The sequence below is a fragment of the Pteronotus mesoamericanus genome, unplaced genomic scaffold (genome assembly GCF_021234165.1).
Source record: "Pteronotus mesoamericanus isolate MK-2021 breed Mesoamerican mustached bat unplaced genomic scaffold, CSHL_Meso_final contig_164, whole genome shotgun sequence".
NCBI lineage: Eukaryota > Metazoa > Chordata > Mammalia > Chiroptera > Mormoopidae > Pteronotus > Pteronotus mesoamericanus.
Window position 1 is genome coordinate 3,522,297 of NW_026555065.1, and position 16,706 is coordinate 3,539,002.

Below are 16,706 nucleotides of genomic sequence, written 5' to 3' on the forward strand. Positions count from 1 at the left end.
TAAAGTATTTTTAGAACACGGCTCCTCCTACTTTTTTTTTTTTTTTTTTGGCTGAACCTTGTATGTGAAAAAAATTTAGAAAATCCTCTTGTAGTTTTGATATCATGGTTAATTTCCTCCAGAGGCTTATAATTTTTACTGTATCTCTGAGCATCTATTTTTCATTTTAAAATATTCCCTTTAGTTTCTACCATATCCAAATGGTCATATAGTTCCATTTTTATCATCACAAAGGTCATCATTGAAGGTTTTGTATCTTCACAAAATTTGGCTTGTTGGAAACTAGAGTTGGGACTTTTCAATAGAGAGCCCTTTATTTATATAAAATTTTTTTAAATTACCTGATAAACTAAAAGTTTGACCTACATTCATAATATCTCTCCATTTAACTTTTACATATCCACTCTTTTGCTATAAAAATTTTTCTATAAAACATTTTAAAAATAAGATTCTAACACAGCAATGAGCTCTCCTAAGCACGGTTTAATAATTGATCTCCTGGAGACACAGAAAAAAATGTTTAAGAAAGCAAGAAAAGTTTCTAGATGAGGAGCCAATTTATTGCATCATTGTTTATAATAGCTAAAAGAAAAAAAGAAACAACCTTAGTGTCCATTAGGAGGGGGCTGGATAAAATAAACATTCATTAATGGAATACTATCGAGTAGTTTAGATCAAGAAATTAGATTAACTTCACTAATTCTCAAAATATATCGGTGAGTAAAAAAGTAAGCCATAAAAGCATATATTCAGCATATCATCATTTATGTAAAATTTATTTTAATTTTATAATCATTTTTGTTATTTTATTAGTTGTCCTAATTTTCCCTCTTTACCCTCATTTATGTAAAATTTAAAATGCACAAAACAATAATGCATACTTATAGATGTGTATATTTGTATAGTAGAAAATTTTTAAATGCACATAAATAATATGCACTGGTTTTAGGTTAGTAGTTAACTCCAGAGAACAGAAAGGAGTGGAAGATAAGGCTTTATTTAAACTTTTAAATTTTTTGTTTTTCTGTAAATTAAAATATCTGAAGCAAAGATGGTAAATTATTAACATTTGTTAAATCTTGGTGGTAAGTGGGTGTTTGTTATAGTAGTCTCTTCATATTTAAAAAATATATCTTAAAGTAAGTTTATTTTCTCTACATATTTGTCTCCAGTGCTATGAATCTGTTCTCATGTACTGGTTCATGCAGGTACTCATGGGTGCACAAATGTGTCCCGTCTTATTTTAACATATTTTTAAAGCATTTTTACATAAAAGGCACTGTTTTAAGCACTACAGATATAGTAGTGAACAAAAAAGCCCTTGCCATCATGGAACTTATATTTTAGTGCTGAGAGGCAGGTAACAAGTAAGAAAATATACAATAGGCCAAATGGTGGTAAGTGCTATGCAAGGAAGAAAAGTGAGGTGGGGTGATAGGGAGGACTGGGAAGAGTAAAAGGAGGCTTGTTATTGCAGTAAGGTGATGAAATAACAAAGTGAAGTTTGAGTTGAGACTTAAAGGAGGTAAAAGAAGTGTGATACATGCATGTATCTGTCACCACCTAATGTCAAGTGGTGACATCTCCCAAGTGACATCTCCATTTTAGACCTCTCATCTTAGCTACATTTGATTCCTCACTTCACTGTGTAATAGATGTTTCAAATTTAACATATCTAAAACTGAACTTCTTTTCTTCACCCCAAAATCTGATTTACCCAGTCCTCATCTCAGTTACAGCTGGGACTAGAACATTGGGAGTAGCAGTTATTTAAAACCATGGGACTAAATGTGTGTGATCATTTAGAGAAAGTAAAGAAGAGATCACATTTAATAATCAGGAAGAGAGAGAGGATGCTGCAAAGGAGACTGAGGGGTAACCAGAGATTTGGTGGGGAGGGGCCAGGAGGGTATGATGCCTCAAAAGCCAAGAATAGAAAATGTTTCAGGAAGGGAGTCACTGGAGGTATCAAAAATCTGCTGAGAGGTTGAATAAAATGAAGATGGAATCAACTATTAGATTTGGCATCATTAAAATTAAGGTGTTCTTTTAAGAAACGGTGAAAATAAAACCTGTTCTGGAGTGAATTCAGAGAAAGTGAGATATAAGGAAATAGATATGGCAAATTACTACTCTTGAGTTTTGGTATGAAGAGCTAGAGAAAAATCTGGCAATATCTGAAATGGGTTATGGAATCAAAAGGAAAGTATGCACACATGAGTATATATAAGTTTATCTTTTCTTTCCAAATTTTGGACTTAGAGTAAAATCTAAATTCTTGTGGCTTAGTGTTGTTTTAAAGGGACACATTTTTATGTTATTGCTGTTATAAGGAAAAAAGTTATTTTTACTTCTGAGGGAAAAATGCAGTATTGGGCAGTAACTCCAATAAAATACTCAAAAAATAACCAACTGAAAATAGCTAACAGTAATCTTTTACATCTTAGATAATATATACTAGAAAGATCAGAGAGATTCCATTTTATTGTTACTACTTTTTAAAAAATAATATTTTCTTTTTTTAATTCAGTGGGGATCAGCAGTATACTTATGTTATAAAAAATCGGTGGCAAAGACTAACACTATATCATACAAAGCTGGTAAGTATAATTTTTCATAGGATACTTAATACATAAATATATTATTGAGGCCAATAATATTAAATAAAGTAAACAAAACCCATCTTACAATGTGTTAGTATCAGGGCTGGGACTACATCTCATGTTTTTTAATTGTTTTGTTTTCATCCATACATTTATTAGATGCTTAATGGAAGATGAATATTAAAAAAGGGTGGATTGTTAAAAAAATATTTAGTTTAAATAAATAAGTAGAAATGGGCTCACTTTAAGTTTTTAAATCAGTAGAAAATATGGGAAAGTATTTTCTGGTTAAATTAATGGTTTTTTAATATATCAAATTTAGTCAAATCTATAGTGCATGTATAATTGTTTCATAATAATCTGAAATGTTATAAACTAATTTGTGATTTTAAATTCATAGCTGAAATTTTCAATTGCCAGAAACCTCAAAATACCAAACATATTGATCTTATTTTCAAGAGAGCAGATTCAGCCTTTTAAATAATACAGTTTCAGAATTAGTGTCCTAGAATTTTATCTTTCTGTTCTACCTTTGATTTTTCAGTATCTACATTTCATCACTATTTCTGAACTACTTAAAGCCTAGATGATTGCCTCATGACTTGAGAGAGTAGTGGACAATTACCTGTAGACCCTCATGGGTTCTACTGGCTAGCCAGCATATAATTAGAGAATTTCAGAACTGCCTTGGACTTTAGTATATCTAGTTCGTCTAACTTATAGATGAGAACAGCAGAGTCTTATAGGTATGTGATTTGTCGAAAATCACACAGATTTTAGTGGCAGACCAACCACAGGTATTCCTAATTATCATTTTGTCTTTACGATCATATCTAGTGATGGTTTCCACTGGACTTTTACTGTTCAAGTTCAAGGAAACTATTTTCTATTTTTAGTCCCTCAAAATCTAGTACAAGACTCTGCTGGAGGATGTGTCCAATATAAGATTCCTGGAGCACTTTCCAAAATAGTCATTAAACATGAAATCATAGGCCACTCGAAACTTTATATTACTTGGGATTATTCAGAAATTGGGATTAAATTGATACTATTCTGAAAATATTGTAAATGTGTGACTCTTCTATTTTTATTAGTATTTTTCTTGCATTTGTGCTAGAAGTTACATATGTAATCCTATGGGATATTTATTTTAATGTGTAAAAAGCCCTGAGGGAAAGTTATTGAGTGCTGATGAACTGGATATATGCAGGTATATATTTAAAAAATAGTATATTCATGTGCTTTTAAGGTAGTGTGATCATGAACCGAATTTTTTAGTATGTATGTATTTATGTATACTTCTTTAAGATAATTTTTTTCTGTCTGCCTTACTTGGCCTTTCTGGATGAAGCTTGATAAATATTAAGCAGCTAATATGAATAGTTGTAATGTTTGAGAGTTAAAATCTGTATTAATCCTTCTGAACCATTCAGTTATTTGATGAACATACAGGATGGAGCAAAAGTAGGTTTACAGTTCTTATAGGAAATAATACAAGAATAAGTTCTATTTTGCATACTCACAACTATAAACCTACTTTTATTCAAATTATGAACACCAAAACTCAAGAGATAACTTAATATTTATTGTCATTTTCATAGGTCTAATTTGTAGATATCCTCAAGAAGATTATGAATCATTCTCACTTCCAGAATCTGTTCCCCTATTTTGTTTACCAATGGGTGCAACTATTGAATGTTGGCCACCCAATAGCAAATACCCTCTCCCTGTATTTTCCACATTTGTGTTAACTGGAGCCTCAGCTGAAAAGGTACTGTGTGTTTTAACAAGTTATGTCAGTAAATTTCTTGTACATTTTTAATTTAAGTTTTATATACTGCAAGGAACGGTAGGAAAAAGTAACTGGCTAAACTGAATCTATTATACATATGTCTTTCATTTGGTTAAGGTAACTATATCCAGGGACATAGGAAAAGAGAATTTTTATTCTGTTCCATATACCCAAATGCTTTCTTGTGAATGTGATCAATGATTTTTTAATTATCAAACAATGATCTTTCTTTGCTTTATTTTCTGTGATATTAAAGCTTTGAAAGTAATGCAAAAGACATTATTAAATATTCAGTGCTATTTAGAATCATAGACTCTTATAGTTGGAAGGGACCTTGGAAATTATCTAGTCTGACATTCTCATTTTATAGAATGAGAAATTGAGGTCCAGAGAAATTTAGTGAATTGCCTGCAGTTGGGATTTGTATTTTCCTAGCTAAAATTGGCTCACTGTCTACCTAATAATAGTTCTTCATCATTTTCTTGTAGAGAATGTTAATACAATTTCTTTCATTCTTTATAAAACAAATGCAATTAAATTGAAACACTTTTAAAAAATAAGATGTGAGAGTAACACTTATATAGTTTTTAAATTTTATTTTTTAATGTACTTCAAGAAAGCAAAGAATGATGTCTGTTCACTACTATGTCCTTGTACCTGGCACTTTGCCTGACTCATAGACATATAATGGCTCATTATGGCCTGGCTCATAATAGCTCATTCATTAAATATTAACTAATGATGTGATTTGAATAAATGATGTAAGGTGTATTTAGTAAACATGTTACTTTGTTTTCCAGGTCTATGGTGCTGCTATTCAGTTTTATGAACCGTATCCTGAGGAGAATCTCACAGAAAAACAGAGACTTCTTTTGGGTTTAGCATCACTGACAGATGGGAAGTCTGATAGTTCCAAAACAGTTCACACTAGCAAATGCATCTGTCTCCTTTCTCACTGGCCGTTTTTTGATGCATTCAGGAAGTTTCTGACTTTTTTGTATCGTTATTCCATCTCTGGGCCTCATGTCCTTCCAATTGAGAAGTAAGTTAGAAACCTTCCTGGTTCAAAATTTGGTAGATCTTTCCATCATATGTGGTATATTTGTACTGGTAATTTAATTGCAGTGGTAAATTTTATATGGAAACTAGATTTGTCAGGAGTTATTTGAAAAAAATAATGTTTTTTTCAATCAGAAATATTTCTCTATTATACTTTTACAGTCATATTATTTTAAATAAATTTATCTCTAACAGAATTAAGTGTTAGAACATTCATTTTTTAATGTTCTTGTGAAATTTGGAGATTCTAATTGGAATTATGAAAATAGTTTTGTAATTTTATATTACATATAATTTGAGTTTATTATGAGCCTTTAAAAATATTTCTTACTATGTTCAGCTGTCATGAATTTACAGGAAAAATTAGATAAGTGCATTCTTTATTCTTTCTAAAATTTTAGTGATTTACTTTAAGGTCATTAAAACTGAATAATGTTTCATGCAGTAAGAGCTGATGCAAATGAGATATAAATATCTCCATTGTCCAACTGTTGTTTATTTTATACCATCTATCACTTAAGGCTATTTTGTATTCCTAGGCAGAATTCTCTGACTCTAAAGACAATTGGAAAGGGATAGAATTATCTAGTGTACAGAAATACTCTTTAATTTTCCCTGGCATTTTTATATTCTCAGGATCGGATACAGCAGGTCTCAAATTTTTTGGTTTCAGGACCCCTGTATACTCTTAAAAACCAAGGACCCCAAAAGAACTTTTTAAAAAATATGTTATATTCATTGATACTTACTATAAGAGAAATTAAAACTGGGAACTTTAAAAATATTTTATTTTTAAAAACAATAAACCTGTTACATGTTAACATAAGTATCTTTAAAAAAAAAAAAAAACAACTGTTTTCCAAAACAAAAAGAAACCTAGTGAGAAGAATGACATTGTTTTACATTTTTACAAATCTAATGTCTTGATTAATTGAACACAGGTAGGTTCTCATATGCGCTTCTGTATTTAATCTGTTCCAATATGTTGTTAGGGTTGAAGTATATAAACCTAGCCTCACACAGATAAGTAAGTGGAAAAGGCATTTGAATAGTGTTTTCAGAAACTTGTGGATTTTCTTTTTTGTCACTGCACTCAGACTTGACAAGTGGAGTTTATTGTAAGGATTAGCAGACATTGGTCCTGTTCAAAGCATCCATGGAGACGTTCTGTCCATACTGACCCAACTACCTAACCCCATGTGCCACTGCCAGCTAGGTTATTGAGGTGAAAATGGTTATTATTGGCAATCTAACCACAATACAATTACTGGATCAATAAAATTTGATAGTTTTTTTATGTATTAATCCTGTAAACCAAAAGTATAAATAATGTTATGGGCATAGACATTTTGACACGACCAAATATCAGGGAAAATTTGTCATGTACCAAATATGCTTTTGGACATTTTTCACAGATCTAAATATTAAGGACATTTCAGCATGGACCAGATGTTGCTGTGGACTAATTGTACAGGTGCTTTTCTTCAAGACAGCCATCATACTGCTGCGCATAGCAGAAGTGCTTTATGCAGGCTTCCCCTTCCATCACATAGATTATTTTTTAAAATGTACACTGCAGGGTCAAAATTTAATAAAATTAATAATATTTATTCCTTCATGAAAGACATTCTTAAGTGAAACTGAATACAATTACTGCGAATACAGTATGGTGCCTTGATTCATAGTGAGATGCCAGCAGTTTTGGCCACAAAGCTTTTGCACCATCAGTGCAGTGATCAACACAGTGGAAAAGGCGAATGAAATCTTATTATAAAAATAGTTTTTGACCTTGCAGATCCTCCATGAATGGATCTTGGAGATCTTCAGATTTTCATGGATCACACTTTGTTTTCTGCTTGTATTTTATAATACAATATTTTATAAATATTTTAGATAATTCAAGCAAATGTGTGTCCTCTGTAACTCATTCCCCTTATCTTTTATTCTTAGTTTACAACTAGCCTCATGGTATGAAGTGGTAGTAGTATATGCCTTTTAAATAATTCCCATAATGTCTGGCAGTGTCTTATATATAGCATGAAGTCAAAACATGTTTGTAAAATTAATAAACTTCTAATGTTCTTTATCCAGTTGAAATTAGCTCTGAAACCAAAATGATTTTGAAATAATGTTTAAAAGAAAAGTAATGCAGAAATAAAATAACTTTTTCCTAAAAAAAAGAAAGAAAGGATTTTCACTATTGTTGTCTTTTTTCTTTTCCATAGTGTTCAAAACAAAACACATCAATCTAGCTTTTTATCCATTTTCTTCTGGGGGAAAAAAACCGATAAAATCAGCAATAGAACTTTTAACCTATTGTTAATAGAAAGTACAGGGATACCTCAGAGGTATTGCAAGTGCCATTTCAGACCACTGTAATAAAGCAAGTATTGCAATAAAGTGAGTTTTAATCTTTTTGCTGGTGGAGGGTCTTACATTTAGTTTGTAAAAAAAATAACATCTATAAAGTGCAGTAAAACTAAGCTCAACAAAACAGGGTGTTTTCTGTATATTGTTTGTTTTAGAAACAAACTGTTTGAATTTTTGGAGCACTCCAAATGGTGTTTCACTTTTAAAATATGAGCAGTTGACTAAAAAGTATATTACAAATGCATGAATTAGTTTCTGTGTTAATGTCCACATCTCTGATATGCTGTATATTGTCTACTTAGGGAGAGGTAAAAGTTAAAATGCCTTTTGAGATAACATAAACATTCAACTTACACATTGTTGAATGTGAATAACTATTAATATGATAAGTGATTGAATTTAGGTAGAAGCAGCTTTAATGGGACAAATGATATTTGGTTGTTTCACTTGTTTTTATAGTAGCAGGGATTTAGGAATTACAGGTCAAAAAGCTTTTGACCTAACTTGGAGTTGTAGAGACATTTTAGCATATTGTACTGACCTTTTTAGCATATTGTACTCACTTTGGAATCAATTGGGTTTTTGTTGTTTGTTTTTAAGGCATATTTCTCATTTTATGCACAAAGTTCCCTTTCCATCTCCTCAGAGACCACGAATTTTAGTTCAGGTAAGATTTTCTTGATATAAGTGTTCTGTTCAATGAATATTGGCTCTGTCAACATGCAACATAAGAGTAACAGTTTTAAAGGGGGAAAGAAAAATCAAATGAGATCAAGAGAACAAGATGCTATTTCATAGACCCTTATTATCTTGTTAACTGCCTCTCAGATGACTAATTTTTCTCCTTAAATAAAAAAAAAAATTGCAGAGTTAAAGAAGTAGGAGGCAGTAGACATTTTGAACACAAAAAGGAACTTCTTTCCTTAAATTTGTTCTAGGTATTTGAATGTTTCTCTGTGGCTTTGGCATTTATTCCCTAAGTTAAGTATATGAGAAAATATAGAAGTAAAACTTGTGTGTTTTCATGTATTGCAGGAAGGAACATTCATAACTTTGAGGAAGTTTAAAATGAATATAAATTATTTTCCCCATCACTCTTCCCAGTTGGTTGTATCTTTCCTCTTTTGTTCATATTTTTTCTGCTTTTACGCTTGATGTTTAAGTTTCTGCTTGTTTAATCATCATTTATGAAGTGATTTATAGAAGACAATATTTTCATGTAATATCACTATGTTATATATTTATCACAGGTAAATACGTAACAGTTAATGGGGTATTATTCAAAATTAGAAGTCATTTAGCAAATAGATACAAATTTTTGAAAATCTGCATAAGTTTGAAAATGTGGAAAAATAATTGCATTATTATATTGATACAGATAAAATGTCTAGAAGAGTATCATTTGATAAGTTTTATAATCAGTCTGCATATTTCTATATCATCCCTGCCTTACTTCTTGATATTTAGTGCCAGAATATATATAGCACACTCAGTCTGAATACACATAAAAGATTTGTTTTATAGCAGAAGTTCGCAAATTTTTTTCTGTTGAGGACCAAACATTAAATATTTTGGTGTTTATAGGCCATACCATCTCTATTGAAACTACTCAGCTCTGCTGTTACTGCACAGAAGCAGCTAGAGGTAATATGTAAATGATGAGTTCTGATTAAACCTAATATAAACACAATTGGCCTGTGCATTTGCCCTGGAGGCCATAGGATTGATAACTCTGATTTTATGCTATTAAATGAATAATTTAAGTCTCTTGAGACAGATGTGTTAAAATGGTGTCAGGAAAACATTGAGGAACAGAAGAAAAGGTAGAGAATTTAGGACAGAAGAGTTAGTAATCAGAAGAGGTCAATGATCAGGACATACTTTTCAGGATCTTAGTATTTGGTTATGTTATACTGATGAATGAATATATTCAAACTTCATCATCATTAGTCTATATGTTTTTACCAAAGAGGTATTTCAAAGTTTGTATTTCAAATACTTTATTATAAATCTTCTTCCAGCTATCACCACATGATAATCTGATTCTCAGTCAGCCTGTTTCTTCTCCTCTTCCCCTAAGGCAAGTAAAATTTCATTTCTTTTTATGTTTCTCTAAATCTAGTGTGAGTTAAAGTAACATTCAAATATTTTCTCTCTTTCCTAGATAACATTTCAAATGTTGATGGAAGTACTTCTCATTTCACTGTTTCTTATCTGAATTCCATTTACTTGATATTTAGAGTAATGTTCTTTAAAAAAAAGAGTTTTACAGTACTGTTTGGTATTTTGTGTATCCATTTGTTATCAAGTACTGTTATATAAATAGAAACATATATATGTAGATTATGAAAACAATTATTTTTAGCTTTAAATATCCTCTGTAGAACATTCAAATGCAATTAAGTTTCAATTTAACCTCAAAAGATAAATATTAAACAATGGGGTAGAACAATGCATTTCATCACCTTAAAAGTTCAGAGAAATGATGAAATATGTTTTTTCTGTGGTATCATTTCTTGAAGTTTAGCTGTATATAATTTTTCTAGGAGAGAAATAGTTACAGTATACTTAAGCTATTTTGTAGCACATACCTAAGGGAGACTAGGTATGCCATCTATGACATTAATTTTGTAAGAATTGCAGGTTATTTCATCACTAGGTCCCTGCCCAGAGTGACTAGTGTTTTCTTAACCTTTGTTAAAGCCAAAAATAAACTAGAAGTACTAAGACTATGTAGAAAGGATTCTAAATTACCCAAAAACTTTTTTTTTTTTGTTAACAGCTTTATCGGTATATAATTTACATACCAGACAGTTCCCCCAATTAAATTGTACAATTCACTGGTACAATCACAGAGTTATGCAGCTATCACTGTAATCAAGTTTAGAACATTTTCATCTCTCAAAAAATAAACCTTATATGCTTTAGCAGATAATCTTCCCTATTTTTCCCATCCCTACACATACAAACACACACACCTCCCCAACCCTCCCCAGCCCTTGGCAACAATCTGCTTTCTGTCTCTAAAGATTTGCCTATTCTGAACATTTCGTATAAATGGAATCATATAACATTTGGCCTTTTGTTTTTAGCTGTTTTCACTTAGCATAATGTTGCCAAGGTTCATCCATGTTGTAGTGTGTATTAGTACTTCATTTCTGTTTATTTACAACAAATATTTCAGTATATGAATATACTACATTTTATTTATCCATTCATCCGTTGATGGACGTTTTGACTACTATGAATAATGGTGCTATGAACATACCCAAGGGTTTTTTTTGACCTATGTTTTCATTTCTTCAAGAGACTTTTATACTAGTTTTGCCCTATTAAAAAATATTAATTCAGTGAAGCCAGTTATTTAGCATTTTACAGACAAAATACTGGTTGGCTTATTGGATTATTTACTTTCTCAACCCAGTATTTTGTTACTATACAGAATGTCTAAGTTTTGGCTGTGAATTTGCTTTGTATGTATATATCATCACTCGGTAGCTCTTGATTTCATATTACTGTTATCATTATGATATGAAATATTATCTATTCATAAATCTACATTTTAATATGTTTTACTTTAAGAGAGAGGGGCCTGTAAGTCATGTTGTTTTTCTGATTATTACAGTGGGAGATGAGCCAAAACTTTCATTAAAGGATTTGTTTTCAATCAAATAATCTCTCTTATAAATTAAATTCTTTATTTGGACATTATCAACATGGTAGATCTTTCTATGTAAAATAAAGCAGATGGCTTTTTATTTTCTATATTGAATACAATGCAGAAGAATTTAATGATTTTGGAACCTCATAAAATGTCATTTTTTTCATCATGTGTTTTCAATGAAGTATTTTCTCTACATAAGATCAGCCGTCACATTTAAAGTTGAATATACAATACAGATTCTACCCTCGTGATGAGCTTTTTTTCTTATTTTTGGGGGGTAATGAGATTATTGGATCTTTATTTTATTAATTACATATTTTTGTTTGAATTGACAGTGGTGGCAAGTTTTCAACACTACTTCAGAATTTAGGCCCTGAAAACGCTGTGACACTGCTGGTGTTTGCAGTAACAGAACATAAGATTCTCATCCATTCCTTACGGCCTTCTGTGCTTACTAGTGTGACAGAAGCATTAGTGTCTGTAAGTATCACAGCTTCTTATTGTGAAAATATATAATTTAAAGCTTTTCAATGCTTAACTAAAATTCAGAGTGAATGAATTTTTATGCTGTGAAAACAATTTAAATTTTCTGAGCAGTGACACTAGTTGTAATTAATTCATTTGCAAGCATTAGAATTTAGGTATAAATATTTAAAAAACTTTTTTTTGTGTGCATGCTGATAAATTATGTGTCAATGTCAAACAGCTAAATATTCTATCTTTTGTTTATCCAAGATGATATTTCCTTTCCACTGGCCATGCCCATATGTTCCTCTCTGCCCACTGGCTTTAGCTGATGTCTTGAGTGCACCATGTCCATTCATAGTAGGAATTGATTCAAGATACTTTGATCTCTATGACCCTCCACCAGATGTTAGTTGTGTTGACCTAGATACCAATACCATTTCTCAGTAAGTACATTTTAGTGAGTCTTTACCCAATAATTTACTTCATAATGTATGTATGTATGCAATTGTTTATTTTATGAATGCTTATTAGAATTTTCCTTTAGATATATTGTTTTTGTGTTTGGAATTATTACCATCTTTGAATCAGCTCTTATTATACTTCAACGGGATAGATTTAGGGCATTGGAGAAAGTTTTATTGGAAAAAAAATGTACCTTTCATCCTTAGCTTTTTAAATATTTAAGAAACATTATAATCTTATGCTTACCAAGAAATTTAGCAGAAGGGAAATGAGATTAGAAAAAGTTTATTTCCCTTTAGTCAGATGAATATGGGTGAAACACAAATTGAATTGAAAAATTATTCCTTGATTAATATTTCAATTCTATTTCTAATGTAGTATAATACTATTAGAATACTCATTCTTCATAGCAAAATTGATGTAATATTTTAAAATTTTAAGTAACTTTTATTCATAATTGTTTTACTTTGATACCCTAGGAGTGTAAGGATTTTATAAATTTCCCTTTTTTACTGAAATAATATTTAAGTTGTACTACTGGAACTATATATTCATAGCTTTTTTTGTCAATCCTTATCCAAGGATATATTTATCGACTTGAGAAAGAGAGGGAGAGGGGGAGAGAGAGGGACAGGGGGAGGGAAGTAGTGGGAAGGAGCAAGGAAGAGAAAAGAGAGAAGAGAGAAGCATCGATGAAAGAGAGAAACATCAATTCTTTGCCTCCTGTGCACGCCCAGACCAGGAGTCAAACCCACACCCTTTTGGTGTAAGGGACAATGCTCCAACCAAAGAGCCACCCAGCCAGGGCTATTTATAGCTTTTTTATAATTAAATATTTTTCTTGTATCCCTTAAAAATAAGGGATCCAACTTATGCTGTTCAAGGAAGAGGAAATTGATGCAGTGGCCACATTGAACCCACAGGACATACTTAAAATAAGTACAAGTTAGTCTACCAGTAAAGCCCAAAGGCTAGTATGCCTTTCACAACTTAAATATGTATATGGGAAATAGATTTTTCTTCATTTTTAAATATGCATGTGTTTTATTAAAGCCTTCTGATTTAATTCTGAAATCTTACATTAATTCTAGTTTTGTTGTATGTCAAAACCTCAGATACCTAAATCATCAGAAGAGTTTAGCAAAAACATAATTTTCTATTATAAAGCATGTATGCTGTCAAAAAGCTTTTATCCAGAGAAAGCCTAATCAAGAAAATGTGGGATGTACTTTGTGCGTAAAAGCCATTTTGTATGTGGGATCAATAGAGTTGAAGATTCTTTACCAGGAATATTTAATTCTTTAAATATTAAAGTAGTATCTTTTTCCTTGCCAATTGTTAATGTCACATGACAGTTTTTAAAAATTGAAGAGTGGTAAATTCGTATATACTGTGTTTATTATGGTAATAAATTATATTTTCCTCTTTTTGTTCTTTCCCTCAATTTATTAAAAGCATTTTTAATTATTTATCTTTCTGTTTTGATCACTAATGAGTTAAAGGATCAAAGAAACATGGGTCATTTGCACTCATCAGTATTCTTTCTTCTTGATATTACCATCTTTACAAACCTATGAAAGGACTAAACTAGTAAACTAACAACTTCCTACTTTCCTTCATCCAGAATTTCTGGAGCCTCAACCTGAAATTTGAAAGAAAAGCAAATTCTGAATATGAGGTTTTTGGTTTTCTTTTTCCCTCTCTGATTCTTAGATACATACAATACAGGAATGCCAAGAAATTTCTGTAGAAAGGGAAACTAGTATCTAGTATGTGGTAGGCATTAAGCTATTATGCATAACCTAAGTTACCTCATATTATTCTCTGCCTGTGACAGATAAGAGAAACAAAGCTTAGATTTTTCATCTGTTAAAAGCCACGTAATTTATACTGCCAGAACTGGATTTTGAAACCATCACTGTCTGACTCCAAACTAATACATTTGCCACTATTTATTGGCTATTTGTGTAATAGTAATCTTGTAAATGATGCTACCACAAATAAAAATGTGGGAGGCTATCATAGATCCAAACTCAGGTACTAAATAAAACTGTCCTTCTCAGACAGGTTGTAAAGTGAAGATATCAAGGGTAAGAGAAGGAAATTAATGACTTGAATAAATGATTAGATGTAATGAAATGATAAGATATTTTTCATTCATTATTGCTACAGAATTATCTTGAATACCTTTTTTTGCTAGGCTATGGGAGTAAAAAGACAAACCAATTAACACTCCCTTTTCTTAAGTTGCTCATAATCTAGTGTAGCAAGACAGGCATACATACAGTGAGTAAAGCACAGTTGGGAATGCTGTGTTGCAAAGTTTTATCATGAAAATAATGTAAATAGTATTTCTATGTTCTCACTGTAAAGTAGGATTCCATGCTCCTGGTCACATTATAAATGAAATAAAACCTTCACAGGACAAAAGATAGGGTAGATTCCAAGTCAGTTGTTCCCTGTCAGCTTAAGGTTTCCCATCTACTCTTTTTCTTTTTTTAGTTTTTCAAAGTGATATTTGCCCTTTTTTTCTGTAGCAAGTTTAGGGAACATTGAAAAAAAAGGTTTATCAAGTTTCACTACATACCTGTGCTATGTTGTTATCTTTGGTGGTCAGAATGTGAATGATTTACTTTTCTTCTCCTTTTCTGTACATTTTTCATGTTTTCTAAAATGAGTATTCATTGCTGTAGAAATAGAAAAAAAGATTTAATAAAGAGTGGAATAAGCAAAGCTATAGTTAAGTCCAGAACCTTTATCATGTTTTATCACCATACTCTTTTCTTCTCCTACCCCATATGTAGTTTAAAGAAAAACTGTGTTGTCATAATTGTACTAAACGAGATTATAGAATTTTGTCATAGAAAGATACCACTTTCAAGCACATGTCCTCTTTTGTGGTTATAAAAGTATTTTGGATTTTTGTAGTTTATTCAATTAATTTAATATAGATTATTTGTTTTCTGAAAGAAACAAAAATAAATTCTACTTTTAGGAAACTAAGAAACAGTATTTAAATATACCAAAGTATTTTGATAAGCTCATTGAAAATTTTCTACAGTGCTCTTAGAGTCTATAACAAGGAAAAAATCCACATAGTAGGATTTTCCCAATATTTAGGTATCTAAAGAATCTTAAATGGAATTTAAGAGTAATGACCACCACATTAAGTTTGGTAGTGATTAGCATGATTCCAATACAAGTAGAATGTACTCCGTATCAACATAATTACAAATCTATATTTTAATGCAAGGTTTCACCCTTATATAAATTAATTTTTAAACATTCAACATCCCAATTTACCCCGGTAATATTTTCCCCCTGTTAACTAGAATATTTTTAAGTGTTTTATTTTTTTGTTTAATGTGTTTTCTATTTTTCCTAATATATATCAAGTATATACTTCCCCCTTTTCCTCCCCTAAAAAGGTCCATCTAACAAATATATTATTTTTGCCATTTAATCTCAGAACTGGTGACAAGAAAAATGTAGCCTGGAAGATACTTCCAAAGAAACCTTGTAAAAATCTGATGAACACACTGAATAATTTGCACCAGCAATTGGCAAAATGTAAGTGTCCAACTTAATTAAAGAAGTGATTTAATCTGAGAAGAGGACTCCAATTACTTTGCCTTGTAAAAGGATAATGTTTATCTAAAGGAAAATGTTTTTACAATCTTAAAGGCCAATGAGGACTAATGCAAAATTTGTTAGAGGATGAATGGGAGATTTATAAAATTTATTTTTGATACCACATTTTTATAGAACCATTTTAGAGTAATAAAATTCAAAAAGAGTTTAAGGCGGTTGTTTAATTTTACCATTATTGAAATATGAGGAAAAAATAAGCATTTCTACTTGTATACTTCATAAATGGAATAGAAAGTCAGTTTTGAAAATCTAATACAGATGGTTTAAATTACATTAGAAAAGGCTTATTTCCAATGGGGCGAGAGCTATGTCATAAGCTTTTCACCTTCAGGGGATCTTAATACTGTGCTTACCTCAAATAATTTCCTTAATGTTGCTGAGAACATTAGGAAATTAATCAAAATGAAAATTGATTGGGATATGGAATAGTTGAGTAAAAAAGCTTATGTAAGAGTATTTTGACAGTGATTCAGAATTACTAAGAATTAAATCTTTGTTTATCTAATCCTCTTGATATTTTATAACAACTGTCCATTCAGGGCCCATAATTTAATACTTATTGTATGAAAAATGGTCAATAATTGTGTAGTGATATTTGAGGTTCTCATTTATGTATTACGTGAATATAAACATAGGA

General features: G+C 30.9%; 1 protein-coding gene across 4 annotated transcripts in view; it reads left to right on the forward strand.

Annotated features, from left to right (window-relative positions):
• The window catches only part of DENND4A (DENN domain containing 4A), a 111,563-nt gene that overhangs the window by 49,461 nt on the left and 45,396 nt on the right, over positions 1–16,706 (forward strand). For all 4 annotated transcript variants that reach the window (XM_054565260.1, XM_054565261.1, XM_054565262.1 and 1 more), the window contains exons 6-13: positions 2,531–2,600; positions 4,205–4,374; positions 5,196–5,437; positions 8,425–8,491; positions 9,846–9,904; positions 11,824–11,968; positions 12,224–12,399; positions 15,888–15,988. In XM_054565260.1, coding sequence (XP_054421235.1) covers positions 2,531–2,600; positions 4,205–4,374; positions 5,196–5,437; positions 8,425–8,491; positions 9,846–9,904; positions 11,824–11,968; positions 12,224–12,399; positions 15,888–15,988 — 1,030 coding nt within the window. The remainder of the gene's footprint in view (positions 1–2,530; positions 2,601–4,204; positions 4,375–5,195; positions 5,438–8,424; positions 8,492–9,845; positions 9,905–11,823; positions 11,969–12,223; positions 12,400–15,887; positions 15,989–16,706) is intronic.